Here is a 12,782-nt window from a genome sequence, read left to right on the forward strand (position 1 = left end):
ACCCTGGAGGTTCTTCCAAGCTGGCTGTCCTTTCTGGTGTGTGTGTGTGTGTGTGTGTGTGTGTGTGTGTGTGTGTGTGTGTGTGTGTGTGTGTGTGTTTTCAATCCTGTTTTTAATCCTCCTTTGTGGTCAATTTTTTCTGGAGTTCAGAACTTTAGCTCTGAATACTTACCGCCATCTTTAAGTTCAAACATTACTCTCAAAAAATCCTGAATCCCCAAGACAAGCAAGATGTGATGCTGAGAAACTCAAGACTTGGGGAGGGAAGAGGGGTCAGGCCTTGCAAAGTGTGTCCTAAGTACCTTTTGCATTCATTTCATTCATTTCATGAGCAAGGCCCTGATAACAGTGGAAACGTGTCATTTTGCGTAACATGAATCGGCAGTGACACACTATTGCCCTTGTCCCTGCTCTCCTCCCCAGAAATCTTCCCATCTTCTGTGATGATAAATGTTCTGTGGCTTTGCTGTACCTGCTTTGCACACTTAGAGTGTGTATCCGTACCTTGTTCCAGTGTTTAGGCCTCTCAGAGCTATGAGTCAGAGTTTCTAGCTTTTATTTTCCTTCAGGGTTCCATGGACTCAGGGTTACTTGAAGGCTTAAAATGAATGAGTACCGTCTCTAGTTATGTGCATGTTGAGACATAACTGAAAATGCATGTGTCCACTTACTTATATCTTTATCATTTTTATTAATAGGCAAACTGTGGACAAGAAGTATGAAGGTTGCTTACAACATTCTGCATAAATTAGGTACAAAGCAGGAACCTATGGTACGACCAGGAGACAGGGTAAGTGCACGTCTGCAAACGCTCCATCGTATGCGACAGAGACACCTGCTGTTTGAAGTTCTAGAGTTCAGTGTCTCCTAATGCTAATGCTGCTAAGTCAGGCTTTCTTAACATTAACTATGAATCGGGGTCAGTTACACAATATGTCATTTAGCCTTTTCAACAACCCCGTAAGTTCAGCTGTAGTACTTCTGTTTCATCCATGAGGACGTGCAGACTTGAGAGTGTCACATCAGATGAAGGCACATAACTCATAAGTGGCTCAGCACTCGCAGCTGTTTCTGGCAGACCCCAGAGCCACATTCCCAACCTTTGTCCTCTCGTCTGCTACTTTGAAACATTCGTGTGTCATCTACCTGGGCCGGCAGGACAAATTATACGTAAAACTTTGTTTACATCCATCAGTGTACTGAAATCTTTATAGCACGCTGCTGGTGCCATTCCTTTCCTGGTGTTAAATTTCTGGATAGAGGCTACTATGTTTAACCAATAAGCAAATTTTTATTCTTCCTGCAATCTGATTAAGTTACAGATTGAATATGTTAGTATTCCTTTGCAATGTTATACTCCAAGAACTTGATACCCTTGTCCAAGCTTTGTACCCCAATTTAGATGTGAGGCAGGGTTAGACCCGCATTTTCTTGCCTTCAAATGTAGCATCTTTTTTTTCCATTTGCTGCTTTGTATCTGAGACCCCAACACTGGGTTATCCTACCTGTGCCCAAAGAACTCCCAAGTGAATTCAGTAAAAATATCAGTGCTGAGCACCATAAACCAACAAGAACAGAAGCTGTGATTTACTTAAGATATTATAAAGACAGGGGCCCGTCATGAGGAATTTTTTAGAAGATTACCAGAGGCCCAGCCTTCTGTGGTGGACTATGATTCTTTCCATTTTTTTATTGAACAAGTTTGACCTGTGGCTTGTAAATCTCAGTTATAGGTCTTAGCACTTCCCTGATTATAAAACTACAAGGCTACAGTAATCAAAGCAGTGCAGTGCTAACATAAAGGCAGATGTGGAGAATGGAGTAGAACAGAGAGCCCAGAAACAAACCCTCGTGTGTACGGTGAAGCAGGTTCATCGAGGATGTTAAGATATGACACGGGGAAAGGACAGTCTCTTCGATAAATGGTGCTGGGAAAACTAGACCACCCACAAGCAAAAGGACAAAGTTGGACCTTTTACACCGTCTATTAAAAAATTAACTCACGGGGCGCCTGGGTGGCGCAGTCGGTTAAGCGTCCGACTTCAGCCAGGTCACGATCTCACGGTCCGTGAGTTCGAGCCCCGCGTCAGGCTCTGGGCTGATGGCTCAGAGCCTGGAGCCTGTTTCCGATTCTGTGTCTCCCTCTCTCTCTGTCCCTCCCCCGTTCATGCTCTGTCTCTCTCTGTCCCACAAATAAATAAAAAAACGTTGAAAAAAAAAAAAATTAACTCACAATGGTTCGGAGACTTAAAGAACAAAAACTATAAAACTCTTAGAATAAAACATGGGGGAAAGCTTCATAACACAGAATTTGGCAATGATTTTTTTACGTGATACCAAAAACACCGTGGAACAAAAATAAAAACATAAATTGGATTTCATCAAAATAACTTCTGTGCACCAAAGGACATTATCGAGACTGAAAAAGAAACATACAAGATGGGAGAAAATATTGACGAATTCTATATCTGATGAGAGGTTAGTATCCACACTATGCTAAAACAAACAAAACATAAGTTTAAAAAATGGGCAGAGGACTTGAATAGACATTTCTCCAGAGAAGCTTTGCAGATGGCCAGTGAGCACCTGAAAAGACGCCCCATGTCGCTGCTCGTTAGGGCGCCGCATGTTAAAACCACAGTGAGACCGCACTCCACAGCCATTGGGGTGGCTGTTGTCAGAAAGCAGAAAGTAAATGTTGGCAAGAATGAAGAGATTGAACCCCGGTGTGCTGCCACTGCAGACAACAGTATGGCGGCTCCTCTAGAAATTGAACATAAATTACTGCTTGATCCAACAGTTTCCCTTCCGTTTCAAAAGCACCGAAATCAGGGGCTTGAGCAGATAACATTGTTCACAAAACCAAAAGGTGGCGGTAACTCAAGTGTCCGTCGGCAGATGCACGGAGACACATACTAAAACACGATGGGCTCGAAGACTACGTGACGCGGAATATGGCAGCTGCAAAGGACAAATGTACCAGGTACTTAGAGTAGTTAAATTCATGGAATCAGAAGGGTGATGGTAGCTAGAGGGCTGGCGGGGGCTGGGAAGTTCCTTAATGGGAGTGAGGCTTCAGTTTAGGAAGATGAGAAGGTCGGGAGATGGTTCTGGTTGTGAATGTACTTCATGCTGCTGAGCTGTGCACTTTATTTTCAAAATAAATTAATAAAATAAATGAATGGTCAACGTTGTGTATGTTTTACCCCAATAAAAAATCAGTTGTATGTAATATCTCCCTTAACTATAATTTCACGGATAGTGTTAGTAGAGTGATTTCGTTAAAAATTCTTATAGAGCATGGCCTCCAGATTATTGAAGTTCCCTTAAAATAACAACTACAAAATAAACCACCTCTGTTCAGCTAAGACGTTAGTAGGAATTTGCGGGGCACAGTTTTGAGAAAATAAACTATGTAAAGAGGTTTGTCGGTAGAGGTTGGTTTGACTGTGTGAGGGAGACTACTTTTCTAAGTTATTTAAAACATTATTCATGTAGTTAATATCAGGCACATGGGTACCGATACTTTTATTAAATAAATATACACGACCATAGCAGTAAATTGATCATAAGCTTATGTTGCTATAAACGGAATTTTTTGCCCTCTTTGAAAATCACTTTTGAATAAAACATAATTTTCCCCAGAATAGTGAACATTCAGTCCTTAGCATAAAAATTTACATTTTGTGTGCGTGTGACCTTACTAATGTTGTTTGGGGAATTACCTTCTTGGGCTTCCGAAAAGGGCTTTATGTGCCTAAGCTGAATAGGTTTTGGGGATATCTCGTCAGAGCTTTGGAAGGTATGAAGGTGCGTCACATCTGAAGGGAGCCTGCCAGTTGTATTAAAATATAAATAGACACATTACTGATAATCAGCTTTTCTATAAAGGGAAAGTGATACAAGTCCCCAAAAGAGGGGTAAGAGGCGGAGATGAACTATCTGGAAGAAGAGAGATGTTTTTCATTTTGAGGAGCATCTGGGGCCTGAGAAGTCTTCCCAGAGAGGAAAAGTGAGCCTGTGAGCTGTAGGCTAGGCTCCAGGAAAGCATGGGAAGGAGCTGACGTGGGAAGTGTGTGCAGCAGCTCCTGGTATGAAGAGCGCTGAAGGCAAGCTGGCCGAGGGGCGTCCCTTTACCAAGAGGAGACCCTCCGAAGCACGGCGGTGGGTTGCGCCTTTGCCTCTTGGTTTGTGGATGCCTGCTGTGCCCTGTGGGGGATTAGGTCCAATGACATCTCAAGGAATCCGTGGAGGAGCGAATACAGGGGAGCTGTGTGGGTCCCTCAGAACCAAGCGCCTGCGTGCGTGCGTCGCACGGGAATCACTGTGGAGCTGCCAGTAAGACAGGGCTTGTGACCGACTCCGAAACGGAAGCAAGACTTAACAGGAATGACTGAAGTACAGACTCCCCTTCCTTAAACTGCAAAACAAAACAGCAACAAACCTTCAGTTTTTATTCTGAGCCTTCAGAGGTATCTGACCCTCCCTGTCCCTTACTTTTATATCATTGAGAGATACAATATACAATTTCATAGTCTGCTTTTATTCACTTTACGTTGTAACTTAACGTTTCATCCTATCTAACGCAATTCTGCCAGGTTTATACAGTGTGGCCTCACCAGCATGAGCTGCAGCAACAAAGCAGTGGGAACTTTCAATCCCAGGTTCGGTTGATCTCCCTTTGAACGGAGCCGGAGTGGCAGCCAGACCTTGTTCCCAGTCTGGGGGTGCCCCATCTTCTCGCTCTCGGTTCTGTCCTCCTGGCAGGGACTCCTGCATCCAGAGCAGGTGCTCCAAGAAGACTAACAAGTCGGTATTTAACTGGTCCTTTATGAATAGGTGCATCCATTGGTTTGGGATGGAACAGCAGTATGTCCTGTGTTTCCCTGCAGTTTGAACGACTTCCTCAAACATTTTGGTCCGTTTCAGGGAGAGACGTCTTGTGGCAGCGGCACCCAGAAGCTCACAGATACCCGGAAGGCTCAGTATTGCCTTGCCAGACCCACATCTAAAACCTGTTGCTCTCAGCTCAGCTGCCACTCGAAGGCAGAGCCCCTACAGCTACTGCGATCCTCACACACTTTGTTAAAATAATTGCTGATGGTTCATATGTGTACGTGTGCAAGTCAGTTACTTCTGGAAAGCCCTGCTCACGGCTGAGTGCTGTCAGGATGGAATAAGTTGACATAAGCAACAGTTACCTCTCAGGGTTCTCAAACACAGGTCATCGGTGGTGCAGAATGGCTTTTACTGGCCTTATGGGGTCATGTGTCTCTCATTTAGCTGATTTCAGTGAACTGCAGGAGTGCTGCATGGAAAGGAAACCTTCATTGAATCCCAAGCTGATTTCTTCCCCGCCTGCTATCCTGTGTCGCTAAGTTTCAAACATGGACAAATTTATGATGTGGCCTGTTCTGTTCTCAGCTGCCGTCTGCGTCCCTTTACACCAACCTGCTTATTTGTATATTGAAATTGAGTGTGTTGCCCACCTGCTCCTGGAAAAACTGGCAACTTCTAGTTAGGACATTTTGAGAGAAAAAAATTGGTTAAATTCCTGAATGAGTAATGCAGAAGTGACCTGTGCGTGTTATGTCATGGGATCTGGGTGCCTGTGAACACGCAGCAAACTTGTCCGCAAGGGGGGAGTGGAACCCCGATGCCCGATCAGGACATGGGGGTGACGCGGGCTACAGCAGGAGTGGGGTCTGCAGGGCGGAGCGGGCAGTGCAGACACGCAGCCACGGGACAGCTACTGCGGTGTCCTGAGGAGGCAGTCTGCCCGAGAGGTGGGCACGGCTGCTCCAGGAGGGGCTGCAGTAACAGGAGAGCTGGCTGGTGCCAGGTGAGCTACACGGGAGACCCTGGGACGAGCCCCGGACGGACTCACGTGAGATGACATACTTGTTAAGTAGTAGGCACTGACAGAAAGGGGCGTCTTGACAAACGTCCAGTAAAAAACGCAGCGATAAAAACCAAACAGTACTGCAGCAAGAAGTCTTTGCATCAAGCGTAAGAGTTAATGCTGTCAAATATATTTAAGATCCATCCTGATTTTAGGGTACTTGTCAAAACACTGATGGGCTAAATAGGCTAATAGGTGAAAAGCGGAATGAAAAGCATTTCACGTGAGGAAGAATAATTACAAGCCATCCCATGGAAAAATCATTCAATGTTAAGATAACCTCAGGCCTATCAGAAAACATTTTAGAAATCATATTACCCGGGGCACCTGGACGGCTCAGTCAGTTAAGCATCAGACTCTGGATTCCGGCTCAGGTCACGATCCCAGGGTCATGGGATCAGGCTCTGCGCTGGGCTCTGTGCTGGCTGGCAGCATGGAGCCTGCTTGGGATGCTCCTTCTCCCTCTGTGAGCTGGTCCCCTGCTCTTGCGTGCACAGGCTATTTCTCTTTCTCAAGATAAATAAACTTTAAAAAACAAGTCCTACTATTCAGGGTAATTTTAAATCAGCCTGCCTCTTATAACTCCAAGATTATTGTGCTTTTCGTCCCTAAGGCCGAGCAGGAAGGCGGTGGGTGGAACCAGGGCAGCAGGCGTTCGTGGAGCCTCATCTGTGAGGGTGCCACGGATGGACTGACAGCCCCGGCTGGCTGGCATTCATGGCTGTGTGCTGTGCGCCGGGCCTTGCACCGAGCCCTCACCACTTTCTCTGTGACCTTCACCGCAGCACTAGGACGTAGGCAGGAAAACTGAGGCCTGGAGGGGCTGATACTGACCTGGGACCAGGATGGAGCCCTGTGGTCAGCACCCTGCCAGCCTTGCCCCAGTGAGGAAGCACACAGCGCTCGGTCACCCCTGTGAAGGCTACGTGGAAACACGAGTTCTTACCGAGCCCAGCGAGGATGATGCGGTTCACCCTGTGTTAAGTACGTGACAGGAAGATGACGAGCGGAACATCCGGGTAGTTGTCTTCTGGGGGCAGCGTTAGGAAGGACTGCGGGCGATACGTGTCGCTTCCACGTGAATCAAAGGGAAAGTACACGGTACTTGAATGCATCTTGCTGAAGGGTAGTTTCAAGCGTGCACCTAATTTTTGTTCCAGCCTCTGTTCTCACTGAGAACATGAGCCCTGCTGCCCATGGCGGTTTGCATCGTTTTTCGGTATTTTGAAAGCTGGTGGCATCGATTTGCTGGTTAATCCCTCCTGCTCTGTGTCTGTGCAGGTGGCGCTGGTGTTCCCCAACAATGACCCCGCCGCGTCCATGGTGGCCTTCTATGGCTGCCTGCTGGCTGAAGTTGTTCCCGTGCCCATCGAAGTGCCACTCACCAGAAAGGTAAAGAGCATGCTGTTGCCATCAGGGAGGGTCCGGCTGGGCCGCAGAGGAACGTTCTGTGGTGAAGTCAGAATGTGTAGGTGGCTGGTTTTTAAGTGGCTCTTTATCTCAGCGGGAGGTGGACCGAGAAGCACAGAAGTGTTTTTGTCATTGGGGAGGCTCTACAGGTTCTTGTCACTTGTGTCAGTAGAGGGGACGGTTACTGGGTGCGCAGCTCAGCGGAAAGATGAAGCAGGAGCAGCTTTTCAGGGGTGGGGCTGCCGCACCCCGGCCTCCGAGCGCTGATGGGAGGCCGTTTGAGATGGTGGCGCAGGGGATGCAGAGCTGGCCTCTTCCCCTGGCCCCGCGGCTGTGGCTGCATGTGGAGCAACTCCCTGTGCAGAACACCCAAGAACCCGCTGACCAGCTCCTCCATTTCAAGGGAGACGGGGGATTGGGGGGGCCGAGGCAGGGACACTGTCTCACCAGACGCCCCAGCCCTGCACTGCCACCACACACAGGGGGAGTCTCACACATTCAGAGCTTCTCCTTGAGTGGGGTGTTCACGTCACCCATCAGGCATTTCAGCCCTTGGGGCCTGCACCAGAGAGATGAACCCCCAAAACATCTGCCTTTGGAAATACTGGGGCTTGTGTCCAGCACACCCACGGGGCTCATGCTCCGCTCACTTTGTCCCAAGGCCCAGCACAGAAGCAGCAGTTTAGAAAGTGATTCCACTGTGTGTGAAGAGGGTTCATTTGCTGACCCTAAAGCATCTGCCAGAGGGGCAAGGGCCTGCTGGAACTCCATCTGGGGATAGAGGTGCTGATGGGGACCATTTCTGCACATTGCTTCTACCTTGCCAGTGCTGTTCTGCTATAGCCAACAGGTGCACCCCAGCCCCGTGCCCTCCTCCTGCATCACCGAAGCCAGTAAGTGTGCTGCAGCCCCACACTTGCCTCCTGCCTTGCTAGAGCTGCAGGTGCCCGTAGACCGCACAGGGATACCCATGCACGCCTGGCACTGGGAGCCAGGGGCTAGGACACCTGGGCCCCGTAGGTCTGTATCATGGGGAGAGACTGTTCTTGACAGATGGCTTGCGGGGCACTGCACAAACGACAGACTGAAACACAGCCCAGGCTTTCTGGGAGGAAGGTCTGTTTACCTGTCCTGGGGCACAGGTTACCTGTCCTGGGGCACAGCCTGAGGTACAGGCTTCAGGTTTGTCACATCTAGAGACTGTGGAGGTGCTCCCAGGGAACGTGGACAGGGGGACAACTTTGCACTTTCCCTTGACTGTGCTCCAGTTCACTGGCACCTCCATGAAAGGGGCCCTAATTTTTGCAACTGTAACCAGGAGACACCTCCAGACATCCTGGTCTGGAGGCCAGCAGGATTTAGGACTGTGGTCCCACAAACTGTGTGTATACGCATACTTTAAAAGCTGCTGCCTGAGGGCCTGGCTGCCAGTCAGCCTGTAACTAGTGCTCAGTGGGATTCCTCCCTTTGGAACTTGGACAGGTCTCGGCACACCCTTAACAGTGGGAACATATCTGGAGTACATTTGGCTGTGTAGACAATCAGAAGGGTTCAGGAGACAACCAAGGGCAAGGCTGAACGAGGAGATTCATTACTTCCACAGCCCACTCCTTCCAGACTGGGAGAGGTACCTGCTGCACTTAATACAGAGAGGCCAACAAAACGAGCAGACAGACGAACGTGTTCCAGAAGAAAGAACAAGATAGAACCTTAATGAACAGAGATCAATACTTTACCTAATTAGGAGTTCAAAGTAATGGTCATGAGGAATCTCACAGAACTCAGGAGAAGGAAGGATGAACACGCAACTTCAACGGGGAGATGGAAAATAGGAGGGAATACCACTTAGGTCAAGCCACTTAAGATACAGTAAAGTGGGGCGCCTGGTGGCTTAGCCGGTTGAGCGTGCAACTTCAGCTCAGATCATGATCTCACGGTTTCTGTGTTGGAGCCCTGTGTCAGGCATGTGCTGTCAGCTCAGAGCCTGGAGCCTGTTTGACATTCTGTGTCTCCCTCTCTCTCTGCCCCTCCCCTACTTGTGTGTTTTCTCTCTCTCTCTGTATCTCTTTCTCTCTCAAAAAATAAACATTAAAAATGTTTTTAATTAAAAGACAGAAAAGAATACAGTAACAGAACTGAAGAATGCCCTGTGAAGTTCCCACTAGAAAAAAACAGAAGGAAGCAGCAGCCATCAAGAAGACAGGACAATAGACCTCACACAGAGCAGCAAAAACAGGAAAAATTTAAGATAGCTTGAGGGACCTGTAGGACAGCATCAATCAGAACAGCATTCACAATATGTGTGTCACAGAAAAGAAAGAGAGAAAGGAACAGAAAACATTCCTAACCTCGGGAGAGAAACAGACATCCAGGTCCATGGAGCCTGGAGAGCTGTAAGTAAGATCAATCCAAGGAGTTCACACCAAGACATGTTATAATTAAAATGTCAGAGGCTAACGAGAGAATCTTAAGAGCAGCAGGAGAAAAACAACTTGTTCCATACAAGGAAACAGCTAAGATGGTCAGCACATTTTCAGCAGAAACCTTGCAGCCCAGAAGGGAGCGGCAGGATATATTCAAAGTACTGAAAAGAAAACCTACAACCAAGAATACTCTGCCCAGCAAGGGCCGTCATTCAGAATTGAAGGAGGGATAGTTTTCCAGACAAGCAAACCATAAAGGAGCTCATTGCCACTAAACGGGCCGTGGGAGAAATGTTACAGTGAGAGGGCCTTGATTAGTAGCAAAATACGAGAGAGTATAAATCTCATTGGTAAAGGTAAATGTACAGTAAAGATAATGGATTAATTACTTACTAAACTAGAACGAAGGTTAAAAAGACAAAAGTAGTAAAAATCAGGAAAACTACGATACTTAGTTACGGGATACACAACATGAAAAGATATAAATGTAACATCAAAACATTTAATTGTGGGGAGGGCAGGTAAAAACTCAAGAGTTTTAGAGTATGTTCAAACTTAATATATAAATACACACACACACACACACACAAGATTAAATGTGTGTGTGTGTGTGTGTGTGTGTGTATAGGCTGTTATGTGTGAGCCTTATGGTGACCAAAAAGCAAATACCTCTAATAGATACACAAAATACAAAGGGAAAGAAATCTAAGTGTAATACTAAAGAAAGTCATCAAACCACAAAAAATCGAGGAAAAGAGGAACAGAGAGGCCCAACTAAAAAACCAGAAAACAATTACCAAAATGACAATAAGTACATACTTATCAATAATTACTTTAAATGTAAAAGAACTAAATTCTCTGATCAAGAGACACAGAGTGGGTTAATGGGAAAAAACAAAAACAATCGATCTGCTGCCTACAAGAGGCTCCGTTCAGATGTAAGGACGCACACAGAGGAAAGTGAGGGGTTGCAGAAAGATACTCCACAGAAGCGGGGACGTAAAGGAAGAGGAGTAGCTGTAGTTCTATCAGACAAAATACACTTTAAACCAAAGACTGTAATAAGAGACAAAGAAGGGGAGATACTTAATGATGAAAGGATCAGTCCACTGAGAAGACACAGCATTTGTAGACATTTATGTACCCAATATGGAAGCACCTAAATCTATGAAGCAAATATTAACAGACCTAAAGGGAGACATGCGATTCAATAGTAGTAGGGATGTCAATACCCCACTGACATCAGTGGACTTAATTTATACTGAACACTCCATCCATAAGCAATAGAATACACATTCTTCTCAAGGACATTTCCAATGTTCTCCAAGATAGATCACATGTTAGGCCACAAAACAAGTCTCAATAAATCAAAGAAGGTTGAAATTCTATCAAGCATCTTTTCTGACCCATAATGGTATGAAAGTAGAAGTCGGTTACAGGGAGAAAACTGGAAATTTCACAAGATATGTGGATTTTATGCAGCATGCTTCTGAACAACCAGTAGGTCAATGAAGAAATCAAAAGAAAAGTCAAGAAACAGCTTGAGACTAACTTAAATGGTAACAGAACATATGAAACCTTCAGAACTCAGCAGAAGTGGTTCTAAGAAGAAAGGTCACAGCAATACAGGCCTACCTCAGTCCATCAGAAAAATCTCTAATAATCTAATTTGAAACTTTCAGGAACTAGAAAATAAAAGCAAATGAAGCCCAGTTAGTAGAAGGAAGTAGCAAAGATCATTGTGGGAATACATGATATAGAGACTAAAAAGAATATAGAAAAAAAAATCAGTGACACCATGAAGCTGATTCTTTCAAAAGATAAACAAAATCCATACACATTTAGCTAGACTCAGCAAGAAAACAAGAGAACAGGACTCAAATATAATCAGAAATGAAACAAGTTATAACTGATGCCACAGAAAAAGGGTTAGGGGATACCACCATGAATAACTATATGCCAACAAATTGGACTCCTAGAATTGGATAAATTCCATAAATGTACACTCTTCCAAGGCTGAATCATGAAGAAGTAGAAAATCTGAATACGGGTTAGTAGTAAGTAGATTGACTCAGTTATCAAAAACCTCCAGTAAACAGAAGTCCAGGATCATCAGATGGCTTCACTGGTGAATTCTGCCAAACATTCAGAAAGATTTAATACCTCTCCTTCTCAAACTCTTCCAAAAAATTGAGAGCAAAGGAAACTTTCAAATTCATTTTTACAAGATCAGTGTTGCCCTGATACCAACACCAGGCAAGGATACCATAAGAAAATAAGATTACAGGCCAAATATCCTTTATGAACATAGATGCAAAAATCCTCAACAAAATATTAGCAAACAGAACTCAATAATATGTTAAAAGGATCATATTCCATAAGTTAGTGGGATTTATTTCATTGATGCACAAATGGACCAACATTTGTGAATTAGTCAATGTGATATACCACACCAACAAAATGAAAGGTAATCATATGATCATAGACACAGAAAAAGCACTAGCAAAATTCGACATTCTTTTTTTTAAAGTTTTTATGTAAATTCCTGTTAACATATAGTGTAATGTCAATTTCAGGTGTACAGTGTAGTGATTCAACACTTCATACGACACCCAGTGCTCATCACAACAAGCTCGCTCCTTAATCCCCATCACGTTTCCCCCATTCTCCCACCTACCTCCCCCCCTGATAACACCATCAGTGTGTCCTCTGTAATTGAGAGTCTCAGTCTTGGTTTGCCCTGACAAGACCCCCCTCTTTTTTTCCCTTTGTTTTATTTCTTCAATTCCACGTAGGAGTGAAATCATACGGTATTGTGTTTTTCTGGCTTCACTTAGCATAATGATCTCTGGCTCTATCCATGCCATTGAAAATGGCAAGTTTCCTTCTTATGACTAATTTTCCATTGCATATATATACCCCATCTTCTTTATCACCTATCAGTTGATGGACACTTGGGCTGTTTCCATAGTTTGGCTATTGTAGATAATGCTGCTGTAAACATAGGGGTGCATGTATCCCTTTGAATTAGTATTTTTGTATTTTGG

At 45.3% G+C, this 12,782-nt stretch overlaps 1 protein-coding gene across 10 annotated transcripts in view; it reads left to right on the forward strand.

The window, feature by feature from the left end:
- Positions 1 to 12,782, forward strand: part of DIP2C (disco interacting protein 2 homolog C) — a 413,035-nt gene that overhangs the window by 281,957 nt on the left and 118,296 nt on the right. For all 10 annotated transcript variants that reach the window (XM_053896045.1, XM_053896047.1, XM_053896044.1 and 7 more), the window contains 2 exons: positions 699 to 790; positions 7,184 to 7,294. In XM_053896045.1, coding sequence (XP_053752020.1) covers positions 699 to 790; positions 7,184 to 7,294 — 203 coding nt within the window. The remainder of the gene's footprint in view (positions 1 to 698; positions 791 to 7,183; positions 7,295 to 12,782) is intronic.

This window comes from Panthera pardus, unplaced genomic scaffold (genome assembly GCF_024362965.1).
Source record: "Panthera pardus isolate Hobbes unplaced genomic scaffold, ASM2436296v1 HiC_scaffold_6, whole genome shotgun sequence".
In the NCBI taxonomy this organism is placed as follows: domain Eukaryota; kingdom Metazoa; phylum Chordata; class Mammalia; order Carnivora; family Felidae; genus Panthera; species Panthera pardus.